At 41.2% G+C, this 11,068-nt stretch overlaps 1 protein-coding gene across 1 annotated transcript; it reads left to right on the top strand.

Moving 5' to 3' along the window:
• Nucleotides 1-6,837: 6,837 nt before the first annotated feature.
• Nucleotides 6,838-9,558, top strand: LOC121608798 (N-acetyllactosaminide alpha-1,3-galactosyltransferase-like). Its single transcript, XM_041940174.1, has 5 exons — nt 6,838-6,863; nt 7,418-7,492; nt 7,581-7,700; nt 8,578-8,715; nt 8,874-9,558. The coding sequence occupies exons 1-5, from the start codon at nt 6,838-6,840 to the stop codon at nt 9,556-9,558; spliced, it is 1,044 nt and encodes a 347-aa protein (XP_041796108.1).
• The last annotated feature ends 1,510 nt before the right edge of the window (nt 9,559-11,068 follow it).

The raw sequence follows: 11,068 nt of genomic DNA, 5'->3' as shown, positions 1-11,068 counted from the left end.
CTGCTGTCGATTCTCACCTGACTGATGCTGCTGCTGGCCAGCTCCAACTCTAGTGGTGTTACAGCATCTCGGCAATCAAGCTGGTGAGTAAAGTACGGTTGTATTAAAAGAAATTCTGAAACAAAAAGACAAGGCTGCATCATACCACTCAGCTCCCTTCACTCCAGCAGAAAATGTTTTCAGGAAAATCGAAGTATCCATGTCTCTCTCACTTGCACCTCACGTCTTAGTTCCTCCCACTGAGGACGCATGAAGAGAAGCAAGGAAACCATGCAAGGAGGGAGGAAGTGAGGAAATCTGATTTTAGAGAAATAGCACCCTTTCCTCTGAAGTGTCACGTCAAGTGACGTTTCTGGTGATGGCGGCTGCAAATCACACCTGCATCACGTTTGGTGAATTTGCGGCTGCACACATGTGCCCTGTGCAAATACGAGTAAAGGCACAGAGTTATCAGTGCCAGAGCAGCAGTGCTTCTCTCTGTAACCTGTTTCCTGTTTAACACACACCTGCACATGAATAACAAGCTGCATTCTGCAATTATACTGTGTCCTGCTTAGAGGCACAGGAATGGCAGAATGCATTTATTCATTATTTGCATCTGTATTTCTCGATATTTGGAATATGAAATCATTATTTAATAACTCGGGGAAATTTAAATCATGGATTATGAAATGGGCCCGTTGCTCCAAAACTACACACTCTGCCTGGAGTGTTTTGTCCTTAATTTCTTGTGTATTTGGACACAGGCAAGGACAAAGTCAGGTGACCTTTGTCGTCATGGTAACAAGAGTCAGGTGACAAAATTTTCAGACAGTTTCAGAATAATAGACCGTTGGAACAAGTGGCGACACCTTACTGCATGGACTCTAACTAACTGCATTTCCTGTTTTATTTTGTAGAACATTTCAGTACATTTTACTTCCTGTCATTGTTCAGTTTCCTGCCAGTTTTACTCATCACCTGCCCTCTATCATCCAATCAGGCCTCCCAGTACTTATAATCCTAGCTGTTCACTACCTGCTTGCCAGATTGTCTCTGTTTCTCCCTGCAGACAGACTTTCCAGCCACCGTAAGTCCCTGCTGTGTTTTTATCTCTGCCTGGTTTTGAGTTCAGATATTTGTCCGACAGACTTTCTGTTTCGTCCATGATCCTTCAGTCCCTTCTCATTCACTCCACATTGTTAACAAGCCATAAATTAAGAGCCACGTTCCTCTCTTGTTGTGATTTATTGCCACTGGCAGGCAGGTGGCGTTGATTGTTACCATGGAAACATGGCTCTGAGTAAGCTTGGGGGTAGGGTGTCTTAAGAGACTTTAAAAAAAGTCTGATATTTGGCAGGGGTTTAGTAATTATCTGTTCATTTACATATTTCATGAAAAAATGAAAAATACACACTCACTGCTAGGTTGGGAATAATGTCACTATTTCATTATTAACTACATTTATTAATAACTAATGGTATGTATTGATAAAATCCATGATGCAGCAGTAGTGGGGCCCCTTTGAAAGGACGGAACCCACGCTGGATGATATTAACAAGAAAATACCTGACAAACAGACAAACAGATATTTTTTCCCCCTGTTTTTATTTTACCATGCTGTTGTTTTTTTTCCCTAGGACGGATGAGTTTAAATGTTTTGCATCAGGATCTGTCGGGTTTCTGTTAGTAGTACTCGTCCTCCAGGTTGGGCTGATAAGGATTTTCAGTGTCAGGCGGCAGAGGAGGAGGGAGGGGCTTCTCAGCGTAATCTGCAGCAACACATGAGAACAATCGGATGGATGGAAAGGGCAGTGCTGATTTTATTCAGCATCTGTCTTGGATACAAAGCATTTGGTGCATTTTATGGAAAAGCGCCATAGTCAGATTCTGAGTTGCTAAGCACCCTGAATAGACTGATGTGTGTCTGTCTTACCATCAGTGAGGCTAACACGCTGGAGGCCCGGGTCAAAAAGAAGCTTTAACGCTGCTGTGCCTTCATCAGCTCTGCTAGAACACACAACACTAAATGAAAAGGGAGCAGCAGCCCCACCATCACACTGCAGGGGAGCTGCTATCAAAAACTCAAGCCTACATTTAATTATGGGCTATACTCCGAGAGAGGAACGGCTGCTATTGTTTTGACTTTTAAAGAAATGCACATTTTATAAATATTAATAGAAGATAAAATAGCTAATGTCATCCAAATAAAAGTAGGAGAGACTGAGGAAATGCTGAGAAAGCTTTACAGAGTGAAGGAACTCAACACATTTTTGTTGTTTTTATTCGAGGTTGCACTTGACATCAGCTCTTATTGCTTTTAAATTTGAATGAACACAAAACTTTTTTGCTGTTTGTCAAAAAGTTAACTGCTCTGAGCAGCTGCTACTGCAGCTGACCAACTGACCAACAATGATGCCAGCAGGACAGATTTGTCACTTACTGATTGGTTGGCCTCAGTCTCAACCACGGACATCAACTAACACAAACACAATGTCAGGCTGAATGAATGAAGTAAAAGGAAAAGGCCGAGCTAGCCACCCAAATTTATCGCTGGAGTACTTGCCATTATCTATTCACAATACTGTTCACAGTCCTGCCACCTGTTTTCCTCCCAGCACACCTGACTTAACTTTTACCACATTGTGATAGAGAATACTACATCCAGCAGGTGCCTTTGTGTGAGAGAGCCTGTAACACATTCAGTCTTTTCCTGGGAAATGATCATACATTCTTGAGTGTCCCCTAACAAATGAAATGGTAAAGAAACCTACCTGCTGAGGACAGGTGCAGAAAGGCCTCCATCAATCACAAGGGAGAGAAGAATGAGGAGAGCTAACATGCTTAATGATCCTGTCTGACCGAACACCTTGAGTAAACTACTGTATCGATTCACAACAAAAGTCAGCTGATTCTAGAATGATTTATTACATTTGTTAGTTTTCAAAAAAACAAAACAAAGTATGGCAGAAAACAAAAATAGAGAAGTTGTGCAAAATAACTTTTGTTTTTTTTCACTGCAGATGTGATCACATAGATCCATGTTGATATGTGATGTTAATACAGGCTGATACATAATTAAGTTTGTCCCTTATGCGAAATATTTCTCTAAGATCAGGGACTCAAGTAGCAGCGTAAAGCATCTTAGCTTGTCTCCTGTCGTAAGTGATTAGACTAAGGTAGGATACATAGGATACCTTATTTTCTTCTTCTTTTTTTCTTTTTTTTTTACATTTTTGAAATTCTTTTTGTGGTTTGTGTAACAGTGAGTGTTCATTTGTGGACTTATAATGGATATGTCCCCTTGAGTTCATGCTGCAGGAAGTACGGCATGGCCACACAGGATTTGCTCTCGCTCTCGTACTGCCTTTATTCCAGAGCTGGTAAAAAATGAACAGCGCACAGTTGTCATCACCAGTGCAACTGCAAACTTTGAGAGCTCCAGCCTGAATATCTATTATATATATATTCCTTTTTTTTTTCTTTAAAAGACTAATATAAACACATATATACACCAGTGCTATTACAGTCTTTCTCTATACATTCTACTACAAATCATACATATGATCATGTAGTGGTAATATTATATATGATCTTACACAGAGCACCTAAGAGCTATTTTCTTTTTTATTCTAAATAAGCATTTTGTGTATTTTACACAAAACACAATAAATCACAAACTGGAATGAAACAACAATATGTGAAACCCAAATAAACAAAGCCTACCAGGTAAAAAAAATGAACAGCACACAGTTGTCATCACCAGTGCAACTGCAAACTTTGAGAGCTGTGTAACAAAAATGCCAAAAATGACTAAATAGTGCGAACATTAAGTGTCTCTAACTTTCAGACTACATGCTAGTATTGCTTACAGTCATGGTGTATGTCATGGACAGTCGCAAAAACAAAACATTAAACATGGAAGGGTCGATCACAACATTGCTCATGTCCACCCACCCCCAGCCTGGATGTATTTCTTTTTTGCTGACTCAACAACAGTTCGCATGAAGGGACCCTATCTGTGTAGTTATACTATTAATCCACCGGGAGGCTCCAAAACTATATACAGGACAAGCAAATATATTTTGTAGAAACTCATGATGAAGGTTATTTCTAACTCTTTATTGTTCTCATTTTGCACCTTATTGTTCCTATTGTTCTTATTTGCACCTCCATTTGCTGTTTGCATCCCCCCTTGTGTGTTCTGAAGAGCTTCTCTAGGAGTAAATTTCTCCATTGTGAGATTAATAAAGTTTTATCTAATCTAATATAAGGGTTTTACAGTAGTGCACTTTATGCTATAATGTTGCCGAGTAATTGTCAGAAAATTGTAGCTCGCTTTCAGTGACTTTATTGCACTCTATTGTTCCAGCCACTAGAGGTCACCACTCGTCTCCCATCTCAAGCTCACAAATCGGCAAACAAGAACCTGATGTCAGAATGAACGAGTGAAGTAGAGTGAAATGGCAGCTCAGTCCGAGCTACCCACATCCAGCAGGTGCTTCTGTGTGAGGGACTTTTCCACGAAAATGATCATACATTCTAACAAATGAATGATCGCTTCTGTTTTCCGTAGGCCGTAAAGCTCACACAACAATGGTGGGATGTGTCAGAAGCAAACTGACTATAGAGGTGAGCCAGTCAAGACACCAACCTGCTCAGCACAGGTGCAGAAAGGCCTCCATCAATCACAAGAGGCAGAAGAATGAGAAGGGCGAACATGCTTAATGATCCTGTCTGACCGACACCTTGAGCAAACTGCTGCATCCCATCGCAACAAAGGTCAACTGTCTTCAAAAATGTCTTAAATATTTTTATTTCTTAGAACTTTCTTCACATGATCCCATTACTGTTGGCCAATGATGTTAAAACATGATTTTTTTCCAACAGCACACATGAGCAAAAACTGTCTCCTATGCTCAACATGAGCTTGAATCCACCTGCATGGATACGTTAGTCGAGCTGATTTCTCGGGGCCGACCCTAACTGTGATGTCATAAACAAGACTCTGAGGTCCATTTCACACTTTTACAGTAGCCATGTAGTCCACTGAGAGGCCAGCCAGTAAGAGGTGATAGCATCATGATATGAAGCGGGTATCCTGGAAAGACTCAGTCATTCACATCGAGGATGGAGTCAGGTTCACCACTTTGTGAACACATGACTGTATGAGGGATGTGACTACATGGATTCAGGGACACTTTGTAAAACTGTTGTCAGTAAACACAGTTCATTTGCAAACTTTTTGGGGATTGAGGTGTATTATTAAAAAGATATAATATTGTACATGGCTGGTTGTGTGTGTGTGGTGACAGGGGGGCGCTCCCATTGGTCCATCTCCCTTGTTAAGAATGAACAAATCACTGACTGTGTATGAGAGAAACATTTTTAAACCTTAACCTCACCTCTTTATGTGAAGAAACATTAGAAATTCCATTCATACTGTCTACTAGCTAACAAAGATGCAGCATCCTACAGCTACATTGGTAACACTTGCTAAGGTCTTACTGGCTAATTAATATTTTGTACATTCGTCCCTCAGTGCATCCTGGAAGAAACGCAGGTCCAAACTGAACCTTGTCAGAGGAGCCACTCCCTGCTCGTCCTCTCTTTGGTGATGTCAGTGTGGAGACATGGAGGCAGATCTGTGTGGCAGTGGTTACACTCTTTGGACCATCACAGCACAGGAAATTCTCAACAAAGTTCCTGAGGAGCATAAATCCGGTTTACGTACAGGGCGAGTGGTGGATTGATACATGCGACAACAACTCACACAGGTAAGTGCTACTATAATTTTCTCTCTGTACCAACAAAAGTTTTGCTTAATTTTTTTTCAATAATATATTTAAAAGAAATCCCATTAAAACTTAATTGGGATTGAGAAATGTGTGACAAAAAAATCAATAAATACACTTTTTTAAAAAATATGTTTTACTCACCTGCCTGTTAATCCTTGTAGAAGGAGGACTTTTAAAGTATAAAAGTCAATAAATTGAATTTTGAAATACTTTTACAAGATTGTAAGATCTGTTTTGAGATGGTAACCATCATGATGCAGAGGAAACATAATCACTGGATTAATGTTGTTGTTCCTAATGTTGTGTTTATTAAAGTTACCTGAGCACATAAAGTATTTTCATCATTACAATATAATACAACGCATTATTAATTGACAATATCAAATAATTTATTATGACTTTGCAAGTTTCTGTTATTTTGAAAACTATCCCAAACTTCATGTTTTTTAACATTCAAACTTTATATTTCTTTAAGTCACAATTTTTAACTTTACGCTTTATACTGTGATTAAAGTCTGGGTAGGTTGAGGCATGAAACCCACTATGTTAGGGTTAGTAAAAAATCAGATTTTGGCTAAAAATACCTGCTTTTATTTCCATTAACATGACTGGAAAATGTCCCAAAGTCTCATTAAAAATACCAGGGCCCAAATAGTAATATGAAAAGTACAGATAAAAAGTGGTGAACCTCGCTCCATCCTCGCTTGTGAACGTCTGAGCCTTTCCAGGATGTTCCTTTCATGCCAAATCATGATACTATCACCTGTTACCAATCAACCTGTTTACCTGTGGAACGATCCAAACAGGTGTTTTGGAAGCGTCCCAGGGAGCGATTTTAGATTTTTGGGGTTTTGCCTGCACCTGAAAACTTCATACTTTATCCTGTTGGTGAAGTGAAGCATATAGTTGGTTGAAAGTGGGTCAAAAACACTTGTTGGCTTCTGTTTTGTAACTGATTTCATTGCTGTGTGAAAACTCAACGTTGTTTTGTTCAAGGTGCTGTTTTATCCGCCGGCCAACAGATACCGTCACCTCCTGCCGCAGTTCGTTTGCAGGAAAAATGAGGATGTTTGTCGCAGCTACGAGGTATTCTGCCTCTCATCTTCCCTCTTCCCAAATATTTTCAGTAGCTCAGTGATGTTTGCAAAGACAGACTGTTAATTTGATAATCCCTTAATCTGATATAAATCTTACCAAGTCATGAACAAATTACTGGTATACTGGCACGTATCAATGTCAGCAGGCAGCGGAAAAACAGCTACAGTTAAGAGGTCTGTGGATTCATCCACAGTTTGTGAACATGCTGAGTGCTTCTCATTTAAGCTTTAAATGCTCTGTCTCTATTGATATGATACCACCATGAATTTTATTTTTATTGGTAAATTGGATGTGGAGTACAGTAAAACTGTAACAAAACTTTACTTAACTTTATGCCCCATTCAGCTTGGCCAAATCAATGCGTGCTCACTACCATCATCCTTCACTCTTTTGATAACCATATATTATATACAAAAGCTCCAGTTATTTTTTAATGCCGTTATCTCGAGATATTGAGTTAATCAGCCAGAGATCAGGAGTGCCATGCCAGCATGCCGTCTTGTGCGTTATCTTTTTCGTTGTCCACTTTCGCGTCCATCCAGCCACAAGGCGAGGAGCGCTGGAGTCTTCTACTGTCTGGTGTTGCTCGCTGTCAGCTTCCCTTTCTTTTATTTAAGGTCAGTCTCTTCATAGAAGCCACTTCTGATTTACTGTTCAAGAATCACTTCGAAATGATCTCACTCCATTCTCATGATCATTTTTCAGTGACAGATATTTAACGTGCCCCGTCCCCGCGGACAACCCGCCGGCGACCAGCGACCAGCCGGTGACCAGCGAGGGAAAACTGAGACAGAGCATCGATTTAGATGACACGCTTAACTTTGGGTAACAAAGCGTAGGGTTTGGCTGCCTGTGCTCAGCATCAAGTCAATCAATTTAAAGAGTGTATTCAAAAAAAAAAAAACACACACACACATGCCAGTTGAAAGGTGTGCTTAACTTGTCTTTACATTTGTCTAAAAAGAAAAAGATGAGATTAACGTTGTTTGGTGATGAAACAGAGCAGCCCGATAGCATGACAGCCCGGTCTGGTGTCACACATCACACGCACTGACAGAAGTCTAATCCTCCTCACTGACATGAGGCAATGAAACGGAACGAGTCCACTAAGACAGTGGACGCTTTGTTTAGCCTTGGAGGCACCACAGTTAGAGTGTTTACTCAACCAGTTCACACGTACGGACGCTCGCTCACTTTAGCGCCATTTTTCAACATGCAGGGTAGTTCAGTAGACTTCTATAGCCTGTTCTCACTGCCAGCGTGTCAAATGATTTAGCATAAAGAGCGAGAAAAGAGGAGGAGGTTGATCTGGTTGGATGGGTCAAGCACAGGACTGTCACCTGGGACACTGGGGTTCATGTCCCAGGTGAAATCTAAAGTGGAGACTTCTTTTGTGCGTATGTAACATACGTAACTAACATACTCATTTTAAGCCAAACCGTGATCATTTCCTGAACCAAACCAAATAGTTTTGGTGCCGAAACGTAACAAAAGTGCCAACAATTCACATTTCAAGTGGGTTTCGTGCCTACACCTACCCAGATCACAGTAATCTCAAAGCGTAAAGTTAAAAACTGAGACTTAAACGTAAAGTTTGAATGTAAAAAACATAAAGTTTCAACATATCCATGGTTTTCAGAAACGTTCGATGCCAACATTTATTCCAGCGATTGGGTTGGTTTGTCATCATCTTTCATTTCAGCGTCAGACCAACGGTTCAAACAAGCACATCCTGGAATGCTCCCATCATCTGGGAGGGGATGTTTGACCCCAACCTTTACGACCAAAAGCACATCGAAGGCGGCTCATCTGTGGCCCTCACCGTCTTTGCTGTGGGCAGGTTTGTTTCTCCATGAGATTTGATATTTTGATCGCTTTTTCCAAACCTGGATGTAGATCAAGAAACGTTCCCTGCGGGTTGAATACTACTGTTTGTTGTTTTTCCTCGTCATCATGTTGAGTTATGAGCAACAGCAATGGTTTTTCTCTCTGCCTAAGGTACCTGGAGGCCTACCTGAAGACCTTCCTCACCTCTGCAGAACAACACTTTATGTTGGGATTGCCAGTGACATATTACGTGTTCACGGATCTACCAGAGGAGGTACCGGACATCACACTCGCTCCTCAGCGAAGCCTGAAGGTTATCCAGGTGAAGAAGCACTCCAGGTGGCAGGACATCTCCATGATGCGCATGAAAATCTTATCCAAAATCATAGAATCAGAGATCCGTCACCACTGCAATTATGTCTTCTGCTTTGATGTGGATCAGGAGTTTAAGGGGAGATTTGGCTCGGAGGCTCTGGGGGATTCTGTGGCTTTGCTACACGCCCACTACTACAGACTTCCAAAGGAGAGGTTCACTTACGACAGAAACCCCAGATCCAAAGCTTTCATGGAAACCGGTGATTTCTACTACCATGCTGCTCTCTTTGGAGGCTTGTGGGAAAATGTCAAGAGTTTGACAAATGCCTGCTATGTGAGCATCATGGAGGACAAACTAAACAACGTGGAGGCTCTGTGGCATGATGAGAGTCATCTGAACAAGTACTTTTGGCTCAACAAACCAAGCAGACTGCTCTCCCCTGAGTACTGCTGGGACCCGAGTATTGGTGACAAGCGGGACATATACGTCACTCGGCTAATATGGGCACCCAAACATTACGACACACTTCGGACTCCGTAGAGAGGCTAGAAGAGCCACGAATAGTGCGGAATAACCTTCTTTCCAGCTACGCAGGTCAATCACAATGGGGTTTGTCCTTGTGTTCAAGCATGTCTTAGAAGGGCCGTGTTGACAGAAGACATAATCATGTCCATTACATGTGTCTGCAACACATTTGCAAGGTGAATTTTATCTCATTTATACTGTTTTTAGTTCTTTTATGGAGGATCATTAAGTTCTTCAATTGAGCGGCTGCAGTTTTTAACATATTTGCTTTGGTTTATTGTTTGTTTCAATGCTTACAAATATTAATATTACATAGCACTGGGAATATAGTAGCAGTAATATAGTATACAGCACTGTAAGAATAGCAACAGTTAAATGTACAATTGGAATGTATTTATGTAGTATTATACATCCTATACCACGTTTACAGCTTGTTTCATAGACTGGAAGGCATCCAGTATGGAGTGGAAAACAATTCCAGCCTCAGGTCTTTACTGGACTCTGTGAGCTATCAGGCCGCTCTGGTAACGGGACATTAGATGAGGACAGAATAAATACTGTAAAGTACTGTGGTGATGTTTTAACAATGTTGTAATTTTCCAAAGAAATTCTGACTTCCTGTTCATATGTAGATTTTTGAGGGATTTACTGACAAATGCATATTTTGATTGATAATTTGCATCTCATTCACACACACATTCACACACCAATGGCAGCCAGCTACCACGTAAGGTGCTGGTCTGACCATCAGGAGTAATCTGGGGTTCAGTATTGTGACGCCCCTCCCACTGTCTTGGAGGCTCTCCTGGCCAACCATCACTGTCCTTTGGGTTGTCTCGTGGTTTGTTGTGCCTTTAATAAATCACTCTTGTTTTATGTTGAATCTCTTGCGAGGACTCCCTGCCTGTCACAATCCCTGAACCAGTTCGTGTTCACTTCTTTTCAAGCCCCAGCTAACATTGAATTATCATATGGAATTATTGCCTGGCCCTAACGACCACCCACTATGATTAAAGGACCTACAGCTGAAGGTATCTCTACATGAACTTCAGAGTTCAGCCACAGCACACGCACCTGGAGACATTCTGCAGATTGCTTTGGAAATGAAACAATGGCAATGAGGTTATACAAGCAGAGTGGAGCCCAGGAATGCAGCTGTAACACTATGTGCCTGCAGTTAGCCGTAGCGTTAAAAGCAGCTGTTGCAGCAGCTATTACTCTCTATGCCTGCATGCGGTGACATCAGAATGTCTTCTTCTGCTCGTCTAATCAGCTTCTACTGAATCTTTACTTTCCTGCCGAGCGTGCATAGCAGTGGTCTCACAATGACTGAGCACCTGGTGGAGAATCTATAGCATGCTGAATTAAATCATGTACATTTGAGAGCCAGTTACAGGCCACTTCCATGAGCTGCTTCACATCCAATAAAAAGAAAACATCAGTTAAAAGTGACACAAACACAGTAGAAGCGTAAGTATTCAGATCCTTAGCAAAAGCTAGGCTCCAACATACAATGTTTGACAAA

The sequence above is a fragment of the Chelmon rostratus genome, chromosome 1, assembly GCF_017976325.1.
Source record: "Chelmon rostratus isolate fCheRos1 chromosome 1, fCheRos1.pri, whole genome shotgun sequence".
Classification (NCBI taxonomy): Eukaryota; Metazoa; Chordata; class Actinopteri; order Chaetodontiformes; family Chaetodontidae; genus Chelmon; species Chelmon rostratus.
The sequence above is the reverse complement of the archived record's forward strand: the minus strand, read 5'-3'. Positions and strand labels throughout refer to the sequence as shown.